The 22,000-nt window shown below is 47.1% G+C and overlaps 2 protein-coding genes across 7 annotated transcripts in view; both read right to left on the reverse strand.

Moving 5' to 3' along the window:
• Positions 1-1,034: 1,034 nt before the first annotated feature.
• On the reverse strand, positions 1,035-9,416 carry LRIT2 (leucine rich repeat, Ig-like and transmembrane domains 2). 4 transcript variants are annotated; one of them, XM_040485600.1, is made up of 3 exons: positions 9,312-9,416; positions 3,796-4,577; positions 1,035-2,063 (listed from the first exon to the last, which is right to left on the reverse strand). In XM_040485600.1, exons 1-3 carry the CDS (start codon positions 9,326-9,328, stop codon positions 1,303-1,305), a joined length of 1,560 nt encoding a protein of 519 aa, XP_040341534.1. In that variant the 5' UTR covers positions 9,329-9,416; the 3' UTR covers positions 1,035-1,302. The 4 variants fall into 4 exon arrangements, with proteins under 4 accessions (XP_040341534.1, XP_040341535.1, XP_040341532.1 ...); XM_040485601.1 differs by lacking the exon at positions 9,312-9,416 and adding an exon at positions 9,155-9,266; XM_040485598.1 differs by lacking the exon at positions 9,312-9,416 and adding an exon at positions 4,855-5,013.
• Positions 8,461-22,000, reverse strand: part of LRIT1 (leucine rich repeat, Ig-like and transmembrane domains 1) — a 53,620-nt gene continuing 40,080 nt past the window's right edge. For 2 of the 3 annotated variants that reach the window (XM_040485596.1, XM_040485595.1), the window contains 3 exons: positions 18,224-18,690; positions 13,391-13,696; positions 8,461-12,177 (listed from right to left, as the gene is read on the reverse strand). In XM_040485596.1, the coding sequence (XP_040341530.1) occupies positions 11,213-12,177; positions 13,391-13,696; positions 18,224-18,665 (1,713 nt within the window). In that variant the 5' untranslated portion in view covers positions 18,666-18,690 and the 3' untranslated portion in view covers positions 8,461-11,212. The remainder of the gene's footprint in view (positions 12,178-13,390; positions 13,697-18,223; positions 18,691-22,000) is intronic. The other variant, XM_040485597.1, reaches the window with a different exon arrangement.

Consider the following 22,000-nt stretch of genomic DNA (forward strand, 5'->3'; position numbering starts at 1 on the left):
CGGGGAACCCTCTACCCCACGTACACCCAGATAAGAGGAGACAATCAGCTCTCAGGGCTTTAACAGGAGAGCTTGAAACAATAGGGGAAGGGAATGGGGGTTATGTCATCACTCATGTAGCAAACATTTGTTGTGCTTAGCGCTGAGATGCTAGGGACACGGGGCTAAAACAACAAGCCTGAAACTCAGGATGTCACAGACTAGGTACAAATCGGGATTCTGTAGCCTCCCTTTGTAAATGATGACAATAATAATAATATATAGTCATATGATTTTTACATAGGTTCTATTCCTTCTGGGAATACAACTCTACTTTCTAACAATCACTGGAGCATGAGCCCTGGGCTACAGCCAGTTTCCTGTTCCTCAGTGCTGATGGCCCCAGGCTCTCACGAACACCAAAGGACTGGTCACAGGAGCACAGGCACCCGCAAATAGAGAGTCACATCACCCACCGGGCTCTCACTGCCCCAAAGGGCAGATCTTTGGAATATCAAACCTATGTGATCTCATTGGGAGTTTTCCAGTAAGAGGAAGAATAATACTTTCTAGGGGCGCCTGGGTGGCGCAGTCGGTTAAGCGTCCGACTTCAGCCAGGTCACGATCTTGCGGTCCGTGAGTTCGAGCCCCGCGTCGGGCTCTGGGCGGATGGCTCAGAGCCTGGAGCCTGTTTCCGATTCTGTGTTTCTCTCTCTCTCTGCCCCTCCCCCGTTCATGCTCCGTCTCTCTCTGTCCCAAAAATAAATAAACGTTGAAAAAAAAATTAAAAAAAAAAAAAGAAAAAAAAAGAGGAAGAATAATACTTTCTGAACAATGGAAGACACAAGAATATTGCAGAACAGACATTTAGAGGAAACAATGGCATTCGAGCTCCCGTCAGGGGGTGCCTCCACCAGCAGCTAGATGGGTGATGGTACACAAGTAACTTTCTGGGCTTCAGCTTTTTCACCTGTAAAAAAAAGGAGGGGTAGAATTCTACCTTTCTCCAGTAGGATAACACATGTGAAATGTTATGTGTAAATGTTACAGAGCTATATATATGGAAAGAGTAACATTTATTGATTTCCAGTCACCATGTATAATAAGATAACTGTTTGGACAGGACAAAGCTCCATTGCCATCCCTTCTGTGAAGAATTGTGTCTACCTGATCATTGTGTCAAGTTCGGTGCCTGGAACAGAGTAGGTGCTCAATAAATACTATTGAATGAATGGGTCAAGCCAAGTAGAGTTGCCACAGAGGGTGGGTTTACGGATTAAAGGACCATGCTTCCCCCCACCCCCTGCCCCCAGCCTGAGCTGTTCAGCCCCTGTCTTCCTCTCCATCTTTCTCTTCATCCCCTTCATCGTCTCTGTGCCCCAGGCGGTCCTCACAGACAGCTATGTGCTCTCTATAGGAGCAGTCCCTGTGCTGTGGCACAGCACGGGGGCACCTGGGAGCCTTCCTGCGGTGAGGACAGCAGTGCAGCCCCCACTCCCTGCAGCTGCAGGGGGCCTGGGCTGCCCAGACGTAGGCGCCCACAGGCACCGCCAGCAACACAGCGCACAGGACCACTGTGATGTGCAGGAGGCGCTCCCGTCCCTCCAGCTCGCCATGGTCTCTGCCCGTCACAAAGACCACACACCGGCCCCTACGTGGGGGCTGGCCCCCCAGGCTGAGGCATGCCTCATACTTTGTGCTGGGAAGGAGGTCATCCACGGCGTACGTGTTGATCCCGGGGCCGATGTGGACCACCTCCTTCTTGAGTGTTTCATCTGATGCAATGTAGAGGGTGAACCATTTCTCCTCAGGGGTGTCAACCACCGCAAACCACTCCAGCAGAATCCCATGCACTGTCTGCTTGACGACCCTCAGGTCAACATAGGCATTGCCATCCGAGGGGAAAAAGGCAGAATGGGGCACAGACAGGGTCTGGGCAGGCTGGACTTGGAGGGAGATGACAAGGGTGCTCCTGCCGATGGAGTTGGAGGCCACACAGGTGTAATTACCCCTGTCCACCAGGTGGGCAGCAGGTATGACCAGCTCCGACAGAGCAGTATCTTCTGCAGTAGATGAGGTCAACACTGGGTGGGGAGAGAGCAAAACAGTTCCAATAGATATTTCTCTGACAGAAAGCTGGACAGCATTCAGCAATGCTAATTATTATTATTTTTCTGAGCTGAAGGTGACGATTTATTAAGCATATGTTTGGTGCCAGGTGTTTGCCTCTCAGCACCCCTGTAAGGTAAGTACCCCATTTTTACACATAACAAGTTGAGGATTGGAGTGATTAAGCAACTTGCCCCTTGTGAGAAATGATCAGAGGCAGTGACTGATCTGGAACCTTGCTCTTCTGCCTACGGAGACCACATTGTCAACTTCACTAGCTGCTCCCACCAAACTACCAGAAGCCTCACTGAGCCAACATCATGGTTTCTGGGAGATCTCTCGCCACCGTGTGATACTGTGAGCTTCAAGAAGGGTCTTTTTTTGCCTGCCAGGTATAGAGAGGCTCAGAGTCTGGAGCCAAATGCCTGGGTTCTATCCCTTAATAAGTATATAGTCCTGGACAAGTTGCTAAGATTCTCTTGGCTTCAATTTTCTCATCAGTAAAATGGGATGATAATAGTATCCTTTATGTAGGTTTGATACTAAGTGCTTAGTGCTAGCTGTTGTTATTACTGAGAGGATACATATAATATGGTACCAAAGAAACTGACTTCAAAGCATTAAAAAAGACATGCATGCATCTCACGGCTCTTAAAAAGGCTACAACAATAAATCCTACATTTCTCCTTCATTGGTATTTAACCTCAAGCCAATAAGATGTGATCAAAATGATGGGAAAAAATCAACAGTTCAGTTAGTTAGGTATTTTTTAATCTTCCAGTGGTTTTTCACTATGCACAACAAATATCTGGATAACTGACTATACTTCTCAAGTTTTACTCAGATATTTCTAGTTGTCTTCTAGACTTCAGGATATCCCTAGGGAAGCCACCTCTGGCCTGTGATATGTCCCAGTGCTGCAGGGTAGCATTAAAGGTGATTCCATCTAATGTATGAAAGCAGACCATAGAATTTCAGAAAATGAGAGGCATGTTTGAATCCCAGTTGTGAGGCCCATGGAGGTCACTTCCTCATCCAGGGTCCCAGTAGTACAACTTTAAGCCGATAAGGTCTGAACAACACAGTGGTGGGAAATGTAAAATTCAGTCTATATGTAGGAATTTCCAACCTTGCCCAATGGTAAGAATTAGTTGGGGAAAGAAAGAGGGGAGAAGAGGGAACTCTTGTTAATTTACATTATTCTTAGGTCCTCCCCTGGACACAGTAAATCTGAATCTCCAGGGAAGGAGCCTGGAAATCTTATTTCAAACAAATACCCCAGATAAGTCTGCTCCAGCAAATTTAAGAAATAAGTAATGGTCTCTAGAATGAGTCCTAGTCAGAAATTCTATGATTTAAAAATACATAGTATCATATTTTGCATCTAGAAGACTCTCAGAGAATATATTTGTTCATGTATAATTTTATAATATTTATATAATATGTTAAGCCAGCTCCAATACATTATATTTACATATATACATGTATATCCTATAGGGATCTGTATGCAATCACTTAAAATCATGCCAATAGTGGAACTATATCTTGGAAACTTTCCTGTTGTGGTGAGTATAATTTAAGGCTATCCCAATCTTCCCCACACCTTTATTTCATGATTGACCCAGTTTAGAACCTCTCTACTTAGGATAGGGTTGCTGTAGACCTCAGTCTTCCCCAAGACACATTGAGAGGGTCCATGTGGCTTACCATCAAATTCTCTCCACATGCTCAGAGGATAAGTCCATACAATGGTTGGTGAGGGACTGGCCTGTGCCAGGCATCTCAGGGTCACATTCTGTCCCACCTGGATGGTGACACTGACATTGGAGGTTGAGATCTGTGGTTTCATGCAAACACTGAGCTCAGTTTCATGAAAAAGCTGCCCTGCTTTGGAGAGAGGGTGTTGGCACACCAGGTAGGAATTCACCAGGATGACCGGGATGCTGTTGGACTTTACAAATTGAACAAGTCCCCTCAGGCGACAGTCACATAGCCAAGGGTTGTCGTGCAGTGCCAGCACCAAACTGGAGTGAATCCTGGCTCCGCAGCCAGGCTGATGGGGTTTCTGGTAGGCCAGCCAGTTCGAGAAGACGCCCTTGGATACAACTGTAAGCCTATTGGAGGATAGGTCAAGGTAGGTCAGACTGACCAAGAACTGAAGAGCCAGCTCAGGGAGCACGTCAATCCTGTTGTGTTTGAGATCCAAGACCCTCAGAAGAGGGGTGGCTTGGAATGCTGTCCATGGCACTGAACGAAGTTTGTTCCCCTCCAGTCTCAGCTCTTTCAGTTCTGACAGGTGCTCCAGGGCTCCTAGGTGTATCACAGTGATGTTGTTAAAATTAAGCCAAAGGTATTCCAACGTGCTCATGTTGATGAAGGACCCTTGGGGCAGTTCGAATAAGGGTGAATTTTCAATTCTCAACCGCTTTAACTCTTCAGGAAGTTTCCTTGGGATCATTCCCAAAGAGGTAGACATGCACTGCAGAGCCCTGTACAAGAAACCACAAAATCTTTAAGATGAACATCAGGGAAGTGAGATCAGGTTTATTCTGGCATTAGATGTATGAATTAGAAGAAAAAATATATATGCTATTCACTTGAAATAAAAGAGACCCATTTTGGTAAAAGTGCACAATTCTCCAAAGTTCAGCACCAACTAGACATTTGCTGATTTCCTGCCAAATCTAGGCCTGTTCCCACTCCACAACTTCCCCCAAATAAAACCCATCCCTTACAACCTTCTGGCATCTTGTTAGCACAGCGCACCTGCCGAAACTGTCCTCTGAGCAGGTACATCCTGGTGGACAGGATGGCTGAGCTGCATGTGAATCCAGAAAGACCAGAACTAGCAGGCAATAGTGAGAAACTGAAGCCATATTCCTCTGTAAGAAACTACCTTGCAAGTTTTGAGTAAGTATAGTCCAAGCTTCCGAGTGGCAAATCCTATTATTGGTAATCCATGGTGATGTAGGTCAGCACAGCAGTGGCAAAGTCCCTGGATGCTCTGAGGTCTGTTATGGCCCAGATCACAAGCTCAATAAGAACTCATGAAGAGAGAGCTATGTGTCTTAACTAAGGTCACAAAATTTATCCTTTTTCTAGTTCTCAAGTCTAGAAAGCAAACTCTAAGCCAGTTGTCCTACTCAGCACTGATACTGTCTTCCCTCAGTTTCTTACAAAAAAAGGATCCAAGAAACCAGCAAGTAATACTATCCTGAGCACTATGGTTCAAGTTATTTGGCCAGAATCCATCCAATACTTCATCACAATTGGCTCCTGAAAGCTAGAATTTTCAACAACTCTCTAGAAGTGAATGCATGGTGGGTAACAAAGATGTGACCACTCCATCTCTGGCTTCTCTCCACACCTGGAGTGATGGATTCATTCCTCTACTGTATTAAGGCAGCTGTTCTTGCCACTTGGATGACCAGAGTCAGAGAAGCATCATGATGCAGAGGTTAAACCACAAGATTGTGTTTTCTTTTTTTTTTTATTTTTTTTTTATAACCTTTTAAACATATTTTATTCTCTTACATACCTGCGGGTATATTTCAAGATTGTGTTTTCTGATTAAACCAAAGTGTGTTTCTTATCCTGGATCCTGAATGCTGTGTATGTCACATGATAAAGGCTTACATTTTAAGGTGAGATATATGTGATTTGGGGTACTTCGTCACTCTGTAATCATTCAACAAATATTGGCCATGTGCTCTAAACCACACAATTTCTAGGTGTCAGGAATTCACTGGTGGACAAAACTTCATAGACCCTGTGGGGTCTTCTCTCTAGCTTATGATTCCTTGTCTTGAGATCTTTGGAAAGTCACTAAGCTCCATGAATCTCAGTTTCTCCTCTGAAAAATAGGGAAATTAATAAACATGTCATAACATTTCTAGGAAAATTTGAGGTTATATAGAATAAAGTACCTAACATACAGTAGATATACTGATTCCCTTCCCACACCAACAGACTCTTGAAAAGCAGAAAAGTCTACTTCCCTATTACTTGGGGTATTTCCTGGTGAATATTGAAATTCCATGAGTTCCCTTAAGACTCATGATATACATCATACCCTACAAAAGGCCTCAAGGAAGAAAATCCGCTTAGCAGTTAACCAGTGAGGGGGGAAATGGGTCACCAACTAAGCTGATTACCCTCCAGGCTTTCTATCCAAGCCAGATATATTTGCTTGAGTTTTTTGTCTATCTCTACAATCTGGATAGATCTCTGAAGTTCCTCTCAAGGTAGAAATCAAAACAAGGAGAGTGAAATGGGTGCAAAACTTGTGCTAGACATGGAGATGTGCTGCCTAGAGCCCCTTCAAGGAATAAGTCGATGCTCAGCTGCAAGGATTGCTTGCATGAGGTCATGCCCTTCCCAAAGCAAACCACATATAGCAACTGAGGGTGGGGTGCCCAAGGGCCCGGCCAGTTTGGCCTGATGGCAGACAATTCTGATTCTCACTCCAGAGAACTTGTACCAGGTTGGCCAAGATTTTTTCAAGCTTGCTTTTTGGAAAAAAAAAAAAAAAATGTGATTCAATTCACTGCATCACAACCCACTAGTGAATTCTTTTCTCACCTCAAAATTTGAGGGCCTAAAGAAATCTTCATCCCCCACAATTTCTTCCCTGTTCATCCCATGCTATCCTCTTCAAATGAATCCAGCTGAACCTAACTTTCCAGTGGTTTGATGAAAGCTTGAGAAGAGTATCCCCTGGCATGTCATTTCTGGACTCATGCAGGCCACTTCTGCACTGCTCCTTCTCCTCTCCTGACCCCTTCATCTCCTGGTTTCCTTATTTGGCATATGGGCACAGGGAACACCTATGTTTTCAGTTAAGGCAAGAGACTGGGGCAATTAAAGCTGGGTTATGTCATTTACCTTAAATAACTAGTGGTTAAGTGGTGTTCCTAAAACTCAAGAGAATTAACCACAAGGGGAAGGAGTTTGAGAATATGACACCCTCATCTCCCTTCCAGTAGGATGTGTTCAGGAACTTGGCTGTTAGAATTATTAGTAGAGATAGTCATGAGAGAAGAGACATTCCGTTTATGAAATAATTAGATATAAATAGCCTCTGTGTGGTGGCTCCCTGGCTAGTCTTAATAGAACCTTAATAAGAGAGTTTTCTATCTATTCATTTGGAAAATGGCACCCTGATGTTAGTAGAACTTTGGGATGGCTCAGACAGAGAACTAGGTGACATATCCAGAAGCAGACATGCTGTTTTCCCTCTTTTCAAGCTAGTGCTCTCTCTCAGTCTTCCATCTGCTGCCAACCCCATCTGAGATGTCTTCCTGGCTACCCATGCTAATGGCATGTCTGTGATGGACATACAAATGACTACATTCCCAAGCTCCCTTGAATAGGTGGGCTTTCTAACTAAAATTCTGGTTAATGGCTGGGCGCCTGGGTGGCGCAGTCGGTTGAGCGTCCGACTTCAACCAGGTCACGATCTCGCGGTCCGTGAGTTCGAGCCCCGCGTCGGGCTCTGGGCTGATGGCTCAGAGCCTGGAGCCTGTTTCCGATTCTGTGTCTCCCTCTCTCTCTGCCCCTCGCCCGTTCATGCTCTGTCTCTCTCTGTCCCAAAAATAAAATAAACGTTGGAAAAAAAAAATTAAAAAAAAAATAAAATTCTGGTTAATGGCATTTTAGAGGAACTAATGTTTTAAAAGCCCCTACATGATTCTCCAGGTTCTTTTCTCCCTTGTTACAGCAAGTGTTAACATTCCAGGTGGTGGAGTCTTCATTAGCCTGGGCCCCTGAGTGAATAAATGGAGCAGAGCCTACCCTCCATCCACATTTACCACGACTGAGGAGACTCTGTAAAGGAAGGGATAAACCTTTCTATATTAAGCCACTGAAATTTGGGGATTGTTAGCATAGCATAAGCCTAACCTATCCTGACTACAATACCTTTGCAATCAAATAACATGTTCAAGTACTCTTAAGTTTGTTTTTGTCTCCACTGGACTATATGATAGTTAAAGCAAACATTTCCAGCTCTAGGATCTTTAAAGGCACTGGTCACTGAGTAATTTCAATACCCTACATCAACTTTCTAGGATACAATTTCTGTTACTTGCCTTTTATACCTTGCAACTTACACATGCTACTTGAGATAAGTGGCATTGGACATACGTCCTGCTTAGGTTAAAAGAAATATAATTATGTTGTAGTTAGAAAAAGACATGATGGAGATGCCACAATCTCATTCAACCTCCAAACAAGGCTTCCAAGGACATCATGCTGTGGGACCACCCTGGTGTAGGTTGGTCTTCATCACTGGGAGACAAGAAATTATTTTCCCTGACCTCTAAAAGGTTTTCAGGGACCAACTTATACTAATCAGACTCATATACCAAAAGATCAATATATAAACCAGACATCATTTTATTTTTTAGAGCGGGAATTAATTTTTTTCCAGTTACGTGAATATTTATGAGCATAATCCAGGATAGTTCTCCTCTACAAGAACAAACCAGGGGAGACAGAACACACAAAGGAAGACTGACAAGATGGAAATTGGGAGGCTGACTATCTTTGGAGTCATTCCATCCAGACCCACTAAAGCAGGTCTTAATGAATTATTGAAAAGTTTGAATTCTCTCTCTCTCTCTCTCTCTCTCTCTCACACACACACCCACACACACACACACACACACACACACACACTCACATGATGTTGAATAAATACTAACAAATTCTTGCTTTCAAGTTCCTGAATTTTCTTCAAACAAGGTTTAATAAAACTGACTGGATGTTTATTGTCTTTGGGCCATTAATTTTTCAATCTTAATTGGCTCAGCCAATCATTTAGAGAAAACATCTTAATCATTTCAATAGATGGCTGCTTTCATCCACTTAATTTGTTCTGATTTGGGGAGTGCCTATCAATCTCATATATCAAACAATCAGAATTGAGTCTTGGGTCTCAATAGCAGAAATGTCTTAATGAATCTACGTTGGGGTTTGGAAAGCTACCGCCTGAGAGCCAAATCCAGCCTGCCACTTGTTTTTGTAAATAACATTTTATTGGAACACATCCATGCCCATAACTTACATATTGTCTGTGGCTGCTTTCACACTCCATCAGAAGAGCTGAGTAGTAGTGACAGAGCCTAAAATATTTACTATCTGGCTTTCTTTACAGAATATGTTTGTTGACCCATGCTGTAGACAATGGTTTTGTCATCTTCCAACCAAATAATTTCTCTTACCAATGGCTATGGCCCATAAGTTATAGTCAGATGTACCCTCCGAGTGATGGGCAGAAAATATCCACATATGGAAATTCCATACTCATGTGTACTGGTGGTCTTATGGTTCCTACAGTTTTCAATGACTTGAAAAAATCCATTCCCGTAATGAACTTGCTGTAGATCATGTTGTAGAGATCAACACTGAATAGTGACCTTCAGCTTGGCCAGAAAGTTATCAAAGACTTAGATCCTCCAAGAAACTTGATCACTACCCCCTACAAATCAGTCAACTCTTTGGGCTTCAGTTTTTTCATCTTTAAAATCAAGCAGCTCATCCTCCATAATGGGTTGTTGTAAAAATCAAATAAGAGAAGGCAAGGAAATATGTTGTAAGGTCAGATGTTGTAAGGTCTTTTGTAAATGTTGAGAGGGAGTACAGTAACTTCAGGCGATACCAGCAGGATAGTTCCCTGGGATTGCTTGCTGTACCCAAATTTTCTCCGTTGTTGTCTAAAGGCCTTGGCACCAAACACCCTGAATGCTCCCCTTATGAAAGCCTGGACTTGTAGACAAGACACAACATTGACCCTTCTGCTGGAAACATTCATCTTCACCTGTTCACAGAGGTGTCTCAGAGGCTTCCCAACTTGAAGCAAACTGAACAGGAATCCCACCTAGAAGTGGCCTACTGAGTAACTGGGAAAGCCCTGAGACACCCTCAGGAATGCAGGTAATGTCAGTAATCCTAACAAAGACTGCTACATGGGAACAGAGGTGAGCTGTGTGCCAGACAGCATTGGGTGTACTGTGTCGCCCACCATGGAGGGTCTCTCAGATTCCTCCAGCCTGACATCTGAGAGTAAATGAGCAGTGGTCTCTTGGGCATCATCCAAATCAAATTTATTGCAATTCACTGAATTTATTGAAATCGAATGATTATCTCTAGGCAGAATGGCACCCAGAAAAAAAATGTTAGAATCCCTAAGTGTACACAGTGAGGGTACAGCGTGGGTCTGTGTGTGTGTGTGTGTGTGTGTGTGTGTGTGTGTGTGACTATACAAATTTGGCTAATGCATCAAGGGACTGCGTGTGTGAGTGCCTATGAGTTAGCATAAATGTAATCAAGATGCAGAAGAGGGGCATGGTAAGGACTGTCAACCCTGGAACCAACTGCCTGATCCTGACTCCAGAACTGCCACCTTCTAGTTGTGTGTACATTGTGGGCAATATAGTGGATTAGATCACTGCTCGGCAAACTATTTCCTGCCCCCCATCACCTCCCTGGCAGAGCTGTCCTTTGATGCCACATGAAAGTTGGGTTTGGCCATGGGACTTGGCTTTGGCAGAGAGAATATGGGCAGAAATGGCATTGTGCCAGCTCTAAAGCCAAGCACTTAAGAGACATTGCCTATTTTTGTTCATTCCTCTGATATCATCTGACCTCTCCGAGAAAGACTGCCCCAAGTAACCATTGACCCTTCATCCTGGGCCCCAAATAGAACTCATGAAGCAGAGACACCCTTGTCAACCCACAGACCTGTAGGTCGGGTGAAAATAGTGCCTGTTGCTGCATACCCCTGAGATTTTGCTTTTATTTGTTACATGGGAAAAACTGACTGATAGAAGCAAGTCGGTTAATCCCCGTTTCTTCTCCAGGAAAATGGGAGGGCCTTCTGCAAAGGGTTGTTATAAGAATTAAACAAGTCAGTGTATGTAAAGCACTTAGAACACTTCCTGGCACATAGTAAGTGCTTAATTAGTGTTAGCTGCTGTCACTGTGTGCACACGTATGAGTAAGCAGGAACCCAAGTGGGCAAGAGTGGGTGAGTGTGGGCTCAGGTGTCAGAGTGAGCAGGTGAGAGTGGAAGACAGAAAGTGAACGTGGCAGGTGTGTGGGCACCTGGAGGGGAGCACCCCCCTCAGCAGAAGTACTCATTGATCCGTCTGCCCCCCCTGCCCACCAAGACCTGAGAGTCCAGGCTGGAACGGGCCGAGAGGAGCCTGTCGGCCTCACTGAGGCTGTGCTGGGACAGCTCCTCAGAGCCATCCTCGCTGTGGCCCAGCCTCTCCAGGTTGACGTAGGCCTCGGCGGAGCCCCCAGAACGGCACTTCCGGCAGCGCCTTCGCAGAGCACCGCAGCAGACAAGAAGGGTGAGGGGCAGGGCGATGACAGCAGCCACGCTGATCACCACCACATTGATGAGCCGCTGGGTGGCCTCGGCGTCTACCACCTCGTCCGTGGAGAAGATGACACACTGCTCCTTCTGGGGCACCAGGTCCCGCACACAGACACATGCCACGTACTTGGTCTTGGGCACCAGCCCACGGATGGTGATGCTGGTCTTTCCAGGCGGCACAACCACCCTCCGCATGCTGCGCTGCCCAAAGACAGCATAGAGGACACTGAAGGTAGTTATGCTCCCAGCCTGGGGGGTCTTCCACACCAAGGTCACACTCTGGTAAGTGTCTCCCACCACCTTGAGAGACCTCACCATCTGGGTCTCCTGGCGTCCTGCCTGCCCGTTCGAGCGTTCTCCTGGGATCCCCATCTGGAAGTGCTGGAGGGTCAGCTCCTCCTTCATGTTGGACACAGGGGGCCCAGTGGCCAGGACAGCAGGTCCAGGAATGTCAGGGACATGCCTGGCCACCATCTTGTTGTATGCGGCAGCTTCTGCCCCCTCACCTGTCCTTGCCCACAGTGACCCTGGGCTCCCACTGTGTTCTGTGGAAGCCTGGGGCTCAGTGACGGCCAGGGAGATGACAGTCTCATAGACTCCCAGGAAGTTCTTGGCCTGGCAGATGTAGTCTCCTGAGTCAAGGTGGGACACAGCAGGCAGGCCCAGCAGCGTCCAACTCGTGCCATCGCTGGCAACTTCCTGGTGCACTGAGGGGAAAGAGGCATAAAGCAGGAAAATGAGTGGGCCCATCTGCCCCAAGCTTCCTCCTAGGGTCAAGTTCACAGCCCCTGGACTGTGCATGCTCTTGTATACATAGGAGACCTTGTCATCCTGAGAAACCACTGGGAGTTACTCAACTTTTCTTAGACTAGCCAAGGGGATCAAGATCACCTGGGCTCAAATTTGGGGAGACCTAGGCTCAGGCTGAGTCTCAGGATGATCTGCCTTCTAAATCTGTATTCTTCAGGGCCCCGGAATCCTATAGAACGGACTCCTTAGGGAAGCAGGCTGTGCTCTGTGGGGGAAGGTGGGTCAGGGTGAACACGAGACAGAGCCCTAGCCGGAAGCACATTGCCACCCTGCCCAGACACACTGCCACCTCCATCAGAGTGTCTTCGACTTTGTGTTTTACATAATGAAGCTCCTTATACAATGTTTGTTTGTCAATTGATTTCAAACCCACAATCCCAGAGCAACACTCGCCAGCCTAGTTGAAGGAGACCCCAAAGGGAGCTGCGAGGACATGCGGTTTTCTGGTCATGCACTAAGAAACGATCCCTCCTCAACCCCTTGCCTGCACGCAGGTAGGCTGTGACTCTGGTAAACCCCACCATCCTGTACCAGAGATGAACCATCTCTGTCTACACAGCAAAAATAACATGGGAGGCTGTGTGCTGTAGGCCAAGCTTTTAGCGTCTCAGAGTCTGTTGACTTACAAAACAAAAAGGATAACCAGGTTGTTCTTTAAAGTTCAGTGACATTATGCACATAATGTACTCAACACCTAAGGAGCTCAGTAGATGGTAACTCATATTATTAATCACTCTTAGTGAAACTGGTTTAACATTCACAACTTGGAAACTTACCATAAATATCAAATACACTAAGAGTATCTTCCACCAAAATGGCAGCATTTTGTTCCTCCCAGGGTGGGCCCTGATCAGTGTCTTCTGGAATATGTAGGGCAGGTTGACAGCTATTGTCATCATGGAAGCCACTGTCCCATGTTCTGTCTGGGCAGAGCCTGTCTACCTCCACTCAGCCACAACAGGAGTAAACAGCCTCGCTCAGCTGACCTCCCTTCCTTGGCAGACCTGACCTCCCACCAAAGATGCTGACATCCCCACCCTCCCCTGCAACCCCCCCCGCCCCCACACTCAGTCTGCAATCTCAGCACCACAGTCCCTGTAGCTCACAAACCTGTGCCGTTGAGCGGATACCCGTTGGCTCTCCTCCAGCTCATCTCCGGCCCAGGGACCCCGGTGGCCCCACAACGTAGCAATACTGCACTGCCCAGAGGGGACCTGAGGCTGGCTACCCCTGGACGGATCTCCGGACTCTGGCACTTCCTCAGTTCCAGCTGGCTGAGGGCCACTCCGGCCAGGCTGCGCGGGCTGGCACACTTCACCCTGGCCTCTATGAAAGCCAGGTTTGGGTCCCAGCCTTCCAGGAAACGGGCTAGGTCATAGAGGCGGCAGTCACATACCCAGGGGTTGTCCTGCAGCCCTGCAGGGATGAGAGGGCAAGTAAGAGGTGAGCCCTCGATATTCATATCCCCATGCCCAGCCCCCCTGCCCCGTCAGGGAGGACAAGGCATATCCTGAGCTCAGAGTCAGCAGACCTGGCCTCCAGGTCCAGCTCCTTGCCTCTCTAGCTGTGCAACCTTAAGGCTGGTTCTTCAACTTGAATGATAGCAGTACTTCCCTTTCAGGGTTGCTATAGGCATAAATAAAAACAAATCCTGGGGCGCCTGGGTGGCGCAGTCGGTTAAGCGTCCGACTTCAGCCAGGTCACGATCTCGCAGTCTGTGAGTTCGAGCCCCGCATCGGGCTCTGGGCTGATGGCTCAGAGCCTGGACCCTGTTTCTGATTCTGTGTCTCCCTCTCTCTCTGCCCCTCCCCCATTCATGCTCTGTCTCTCTCTGTCCCCCAAAAAATAAATAAACGTTAAAAAAAAAAATTAAAAAAAAACAAACAAAAAACAAATCCTGTTAAGCATTTGGGTAAGCCATACAGCATACTGACAAAATTGGCAATTACTGCTGCCATTCCTGGACTGACCCTTTCAGGCTACTGGTCAGGCAGCGAGGATTTCAGCAATACCTGCAATATGCCAAAATAAATTTCTCAAAATTCTTTGTGACCCCTGACCCTTGATCCCTGTCCTCTCAGTTCAGTGTGGAACTCTCAGCATCACCCCAGTAAGGAGGGTGGCTCTGACATTGGTCCCTTTGATACAAGCTCAAAAGGGGAGGAGTGAGGAGGCCAGGAAATCAAATCCTATGTCATATCCCCAGCCCTCTTTACTTTAAAATTGGACTTATTTATAAAGATGACAGTAGGTCACTGCACCCACCCTTCTACATCCAAGAGCCTTCTACAGATACAGGCGTATCATGTGTCCTCATACCTAAAGCACGATTCCTTTTTACATGTTTGCATTTCTGAAATATGGAATGAATTCATTTCATGTGGTGTCTTTTTACCCCCAAAGATTGTAATTAAATTTGATAGTATGTCTAATAATCAATGGCATATTATTTATTTGCATGCATATATTTGATTATTTATTTGCATGCATATATTTGATATATTTAGAAGGGGAAATGTAAGGTTTGAGGAGGTTGCATATACATCTGCTTGTACACGCATGACTCTTAGGTCCTTCTGAACACCAGTTGGGAGGATACCAGTTCCTTCTTCCATCCATCCTCACTCCATCCCTCTCGTAACCGCTACCCTGTGTCACTGGTTAAATGCATTTAATGACACACCTGCACCCCAAGAATCATGAGCACCCAGCTCTGGTGGTGAGCTACCTGGCTTTCACCTCTTACAATTGAGCCCCCAAAGAATGAATGCAAATAGCAAAGTTAAGTGACAGGGAAACTTTTACCCCTAAGACTGGCAGAAGTTAAATCTTCCAACCATTTAAATTATTAGCCTCATGAGGGAATAGATTTTCATCTATCTTCTTCCCTGCTATGTCCCCAGCACCTAGAACCAAGCTCCCACACTGATAGGCACTCAAGTAAACTTGCAGAGTGAACACCTGCATTTGTGGTCTCGCACAGCACAGGTGTGGGGTGAGAATTGGCCCAGCCACTTGGAGACTATTAGACTGATATTAAACTGTCTAATGTGCACACTCCATGACCTATTCCATTTTTCAGTTCCTATCCTAGAGAAACATTTGTCTACGTGCACAAGGATGCATTGTCAAGAATGTTCTCTGTATCATCATAGCTGTTAATAAAATAATGGAAACGATCTAAGGGGCCAATAAAGGGAGAATGGCTCAATTAACTGTAGTATAACTATACTATTAAAAATTATGCAGTAGTTTATAAATAATGAAGCTGATCCATTTATAGCAACTTACAAAGATTTCCAAGACCTATTGTTGAGTGAAGAAGTTAGTGCTGGTTGATATAAACAATATGACATATACAATCTGAAACTTTATGTAAAACACAGATAAAATTTCTATGTGTATGTATGTTTATATATGTATGTGTATTTAAATGCATTATTTTTTATTTTATTTTTAATTTTTTTATTAAAAAAATTTTTTAATGTTTATTCATTTTTGAAAGACAGACAGAGACAGAGCACAAGCAGGGGTGGGGTGGTGAGAAAGGGGGACACAGAATCCAAAGCAGGCTCCAGGCTCTGAGCTGTCAGCACCAGGGCCCGATGTGGGGCTTGAACTCACGAACCGCGAGATCATGACCTGAGCCGAAGTCGGATGTTCAACAGACTGAGCCACCCAGGAGCCCCATAAATGTATTATTTTTAAGCAGGCTTCACACCCAGTGCAGAGCCCGGCGCAGGGCTTGAACTCACAACCCTGAGATCAAGACCTGAGTTGAGATCAAGAGTTGGACGCGTAACTGACTGAGCCACACAGGCACCCCTGCAAATGCATTAAAAAAGAGAACATGCAAATGAACGTAACAGTGGCTACCTGTTAGAAGGGGGAGAAGGATTCGGGATCAGAAGAGGGAACAAAGGGTCTTTAGCTTTTTCTATAATATTTTAATTTTTTGTAATGTTTTTATTTATTTTTGAGACAGAAAGAGACAGAGCATGAGCAGAGGAGGGGCAGAGAGAGAGGGAGACACAGAATCCAATGCAGGCTCCAAGCTCTGAGGCTCCAGGACTGTGAGATCATGACCTGAGCTGAAGTTTGATGCTTAACCAACTGCACTCCAGCTTTTTCTGTAATATTTTAAATGTTTACATATAACCATGTGTGAGTTATGTAATTAAAATTAATATTAATTTTCTGTAATGAATTATGCCACCTGTCACCCTCATGGCTAGGTATGAGCTTTAGGCAGGAAAAGAGATGGTTCACCTGTTAAGACATTGGTTCATTACAAACAAGAAGAAATCAAAGAGAGGGGGTCAGCTAGTATAACCATTCAACTCTGCTTTGGGAAACTGAGTCGCAGGGGGCCTTTTCCTGGCTGCATGACCTGGAAGATCGCTTATACTTCATTTTCCTTATTTGTAATACTGGGTGAATACCCCTTGCCCTGGCTGCCTGACATGGTCATTGCAGTAAAGTTATCAGATATTTCATATATATATATATATATATGAAATTTATATAGCATACATATATTGAAAAGGGCATTCAGTTAAGTGTTATTTTCAAATAAACAATTTTTTCCCGGTGAGTACTATCCTATATATTATCCTTTATCAGATGAGAAAGTCTGCAGAGAGCTGGAATGGGGCTTGCTGTTCCCTGCCCTGTTTGCAGGCAGTGAGGCTTCTAAATATTCCCTCGTTGAGAGACTCTCCTGGGCCTTGGGGCAGGAGCTGCCCCAAACCATTCTGAGACTGCTCCAGCCCCTGGTGCTGGACCCTATATGAGCCAAGGTATGTTCCAGGCACATGCTGCTAGGAGGGCTCTCTTCTGATACTATCCACCCACTCCCCACCACCCACCCTCTGCCACAACTCCCCATCCCCTCACAGGACAGAGGAAAGAGAATCAGTCTATCTGACATGATTCTGACCGCTACTTACTAAACCTCAGGTTGTGTTTGTTCATCTGTAAAACAAAGGACATTATACTTGCACTATCTACCCCCTGGGATATGGTGAGGGTCAAGTTCTGTGAGGGAGCAAGAAATTTAGGGAAGCTTCAGTGCCACACTAATGCAGATGGTCAGTAAGGACTGACCAGTTAGCAAAGAGTTAGGACCACCTTCCATCCATGTATGTGTACCTAGTGCTTAGAGGAGACTGTCAAGGGGGTGGGGGTGTTCACATGTTTTGAAGATTGTTGGAAGTTGGGTTTCCTGGAAGCAGACTCTGAGATGAACATGTGCAGCATGTTCATTAAGGAAGGAAGGAAGGAAGGAAGGAAGGAAGGAAGGAAGGAAGAGGGAGACACAGAGCTGAGAAGTGGACCTGGTGAATCCCTGGGGGACTCGGGAGCTGAAATAACCCATCAGAGTCATGCCAAGCGGCTGGGTCCTTAGACTCCCACCTGACAGGTCTTTGGATAGGGGCTGTGTCCGGAAAGGATGGGTGGCTTTGGGCAAGGCTGCTCTGCAGCTAAGGCTGTCCCTGACAGGGCTGGCAGCTGAAGGCCACTGCTGACAGTGCCCTCAAAACCTGGGCAGCCAGCTCTACCTTGACAGGGACCCAGGTGGCACACCACTGTGCCTGCCACATGTACCTACTGTGTGCTAAGAACACTCTTTTACTTGCAACTCCAACCTTTTGAGATAGATGTTATTGCCATTCTCTCTTTACAGAAGGGGAACCAAGGCACAGAGAAGCTAAGCAATTTACCCCAGGGACACACAGCTAGTAAGAAGCAGCGCTGGGATTTGAACTGGCAGCTGCACAAACCAGCCAGTGTGTGCCTCTCACTCAGTCTTCACTCAGATCCAGAAGGCAGGCGTGATTTCTATTTTTCGGGTAAAGAATCAAGACTCACAGAGGCGTAATAACTTGCCTAAGACCCCCAGGCTCCCCAAGCTGGCTCCAAGTGAAGGATACCGCCCCTTACCTAGCACCAGCCTGGTGTGGTGGCCGGGAAGGAAGGGCCCGTTCTGCAGGTGAGCCCAGGTGGCCAGCAGCTCTTGCGGGAGCCTCAGCAGCTGGTTGCTGGAGAGGTCGAGGAAGGTGAGGTTCCCCAGGAAGCGCGCGGCCTCGGGCGGCACGGCCGAAAGGCGGTTGGCCTGCAGGTCCAGCAGCCGCAGCTGGGGGGCGTCCCTGAGCGCCGCCCAGGGGAAGGCGGCCAAGCGGTTCCCGGGCAGGCGCAGCTCGCGCAGGCGGCGCAGGCCCCTCAGCATGAGGCCGCTGAGCTCGCTGAGGGCGTTGTAGGGCAGCCACAGCTGCTCCAGGCGGCCCAGCGGCCTGAAGGCCTCTCCGGGCACCTTGCGAATGGCCGTCCGCTCCAGGCGCAGTCTGGAGGTGTCCGGAGGGACGGACGCGGGGGGCAGGGTCATGTCGGGGTCGCTGCACACCACAGTCCTGGTCACAGAAATGGGGGACATTTGAGCGAGGGTCTTGTCGGGTCCGCGATCCTACCCTGCTCCCTCCCGGACCTTCCTTCAGGAGGCCTCCCGGTCTGCACGGGAACCGGGACCGCCAAACCCAGGCTCCAGGCTGAGGTGTGCCCTGGAGTGGCGCCGCGGACGAGCAGACCCCGGATTCCCCTTTGAGGGGTTCTTGCTTTGAGAGCCTTTCGCAGGGGTCCCAGAGGGCCATTTGGTCCTGTCCCTGGCTGAAGGACCTCTGTGTCCACTTACAACTCACACCACCTACAGTGCATTAAGAATGAATGGTATTCATAAATCTTGAGATCATTTTGAGCACTGCAGCACTGCATATATGTGTTAAAAGTGTTCCTTTGTTAAATTATACCTCAGTTTTTGTGATATTATTTATATGACATATAATATATGTAATATCATATCCTACAATTATATATATAACTTGGTCATCAGAAACGAAGCCATACACTCACTGGGTGCCTCAAGCCTCCCCTGATCCGGAGGGACCACGAGGTGATTAAGGTGTTTAAGAGCTAGGACTTGGCCCCTGCAGTTGGATTCATATCTGGGCTCTCTGCTTGCTGGCTGTGTGTCCTTGAGTATATTATATAACTTCTATTTTTCTCAGTTTCCCACAACAGACTCCACCTCCCCGGGGTGGTTTCAGGGCTTAAGTGAGGTCCTGCTGTGTACCAGTTCTGCAGACCTGTCATCTGGAGGCGTGCAATGCTATTTATTGACCACTATCAAAAATTCCTGCATCCCAGCACTGCAAAGCTCCTTGCAGTGATCCCTCTGCCCAGACAGTGACCTCCTAAACTTTGTTCTATTAAGTTTGGCACTAAAACAGAGGATAGAGAGATAAAAAGAAGCAGGCTTTGCTGTCCAAGAACCTACAGTTCAAGGCTGTGTTACGTGCCATCTCGGAGAGAGCAGCACACTCACATAAGGTAAAAAGGGAAAGATTCTCAAGGAGATAAAACTTGGAGGCTAGACCAGAGGGACCCAGCCCTTGTGCAGCCTATTTCATCTAGAGGGCTTCTCCACTCACACTGGAGCAGGTGGGGGCAGTGGTCACGTTTTGCTTTGCTAGGGGACCTTGTTCTTTTTGTACTGCTCACATCAGGCCTTCCTGATGTAACACACACTCTGCCAGCATCCATCAGTTCAGCCTGAATACTCTATTCGGAGTTGACTGGCTGAACTTGACTTGCTTTTCCTTGTCAGTGGCACAGGGGCTCCCACCCACTCACATTCTTCAGGTATACATGGACGCCCCTACTGAGGGATGGGTGCTGTGGAGATTCAGAAGAATATCAGACTCATAGCCCCTGTCCCTATACAATAGCTTACAATCCAGCTAAGGAAGGTATCACTGGGGGCAGTGATATTTTCAATGATAATGGAAGTTTGACTGTTGCAAAGAGGAAGGTCTGGATGTAGGAGGGAGGACGGCAGTTGACCGGAAACATGCCCTGAAATTTATCAAGGGAGGGATCAAAGAAACCACTAAGAAGCCAGCAGGAGCCAACAGCACATCTGGTGGGGCAAACTGGGCATAAAGAATGTGGGAACACTTCTGTCCAGGTGCCCAGACTGGGCCCCCCCAAGGAAACCCCAGTATCCACAAGTACCCACAAGTTCATGATCGTGGGAGCGTGGAGCATAGGCAGGTCACCCAGGCTATCCCGATGTAAGGATGGAACCCTCTGACAGTCCCTGGTTGGAGGTGGGCTGAGGAAGTCATCTGGGATGAGGAGGAAGCCTCTGTCTGACTTTGCTATCTGTGCTTGTGGCCATTGGGGACCTCAGGGCCTCCTATAGCCTTTCCTGGCATCGTTGCCCTCATATGACGCTCCATACAGATGGGCTGGTGCCTATCAGTCATGGGACTGTCAGGCAGGTGGAACTGATGGTAAGAGCCCTGGCTTCAGAGGAAAGATGGCTACTGGCTGACATTAGAGCCCTGGAAACTGACCTTGGAATTTTATTTTCTATCTTAAGGCTAACCTGGTATCACAAGCCCTCCCCTGGTCCCTGCCCATGACAGAATTACCAGTTGAGAAGAGATCTGGAAATAGAACTAAAGCCGTGGGTTCTAGGACCAGGTCTGTCACTGATGCTGTGTGACTCTCAGCCCTGTGCTTTCTGTAAGTAGCAGGAGAGGCTCCTCATCACCCTAGTCACACTGTCCTTGGCCAGAGGCTATTTCCTGGCTGGCTCAGGGCTTAGCCCTGGCTTTTCTTGAGGAGAGAATCCTTACCTCTGATGATCCATATGAATTGGACCATCAGAGACTCGGGTCAAAAACGGAGTTCTTGTTTTTCAGACCACACAGGGTATCCTTTGGTGGGGGGATGACTCTCCATTCTTTCCATCCCCTCACACCCGATCAACCCAACACCCATTGCCAGGATCATTGTAAGTGTCACACTGATAACACTGCTGCCCTGATCAGAAATCATCAGTGGCTCCCAGCACCCATCTAAGACAAGGGAGAAAGGGAGAATGGAATTCTAAAATGTTAAAAAGATGGTAGGAAAGGCCCTGAGCCAAGGACTGAAATTCCTAAGCAAGTTGGGAAATGCAATGGTCATTAGTGGATAAGTTGAAGATGTCAGAGAAAAGATAGTCTAAAGACTGCCAAAGAGAAAAGGAGAGGGGGCCATGGTGGGAGAGCAAGGGTCCACAAATCACAGTGGCTTTGGAACACCCCATGGAAGGGAGGAGGAGAGGATGGAGGTGCTCTCAGAGCTCAGGTAGGGCTTGGGGAAAGCCAAAGAAAAGGCTGAGGATATAGGGGTGCTTGCTTGCAATGGAATGGGCACTCCTGGGCTTTTGGAAAGCCTGTAGAAATATGTTGAGGCCGAGGCTCCTGGGGGATGGGCCAGAGGTGCCCCAAAGTGGGAAAAACATGAGGAGGCAGGTGGTCACATTCTGGGTGGGGTGGTAAGAAATACCTGGGCTGTACTGGGTAACCCCAGAAGCTGAGGCAAGAGAATGGAAGAGGCCTGGGAGAAAAGGGGCTAGGGAGATATAGAGAGAATGGTGGAATAGAATGGAAGGAAGGAAGGAAGGAAGGAAGGAAGGAAGGAAGGGAAAAGAAAGAGGTAACAGAGAGACTTCTCATGCCCTTTGGAGGGTTTCCCTCCACCAGGATCCTGGAGGAGGACTCAGGATGGATCTCCTGGAGTGGGCACACTGTGTCCCACCCCTGCCCCCACGTGTAAAGAAAGGGACTTGGTACTTCCCATGCCCTGCTGGCTGGAAGACAATGCAAAGCAAAT

This window comes from Herpailurus yagouaroundi, unplaced genomic scaffold (assembly GCF_014898765.1).
Source record: "Herpailurus yagouaroundi ecotype Mexico unplaced genomic scaffold, PumYag 163, whole genome shotgun sequence".
Classification (NCBI taxonomy): Eukaryota; Metazoa; Chordata; class Mammalia; order Carnivora; family Felidae; genus Herpailurus; species Herpailurus yagouaroundi.

Coding starts and splice junctions, on each gene's coding strand:
- LRIT2 (XM_040485598.1), bottom strand. CDS start 4,964: ATGGCTTCAGTTTCTCACTATTGCCTGCTAGTTCTGGTCTTTCTGGAT. Junction 4,578..4,854: donor TCAGAGGACAGTTTCGGCAG/GTGCGCTGTGCT, acceptor TTTCTTGTACAG/GGCTCTGCAGTGCATGTCTA. Junction 2,064..3,795: donor CATGTGGAGAGAATTTGATG/GTAAGCCACATG, acceptor CTCCCCACCCAG/TGTTGACCTCATCTACTGCA.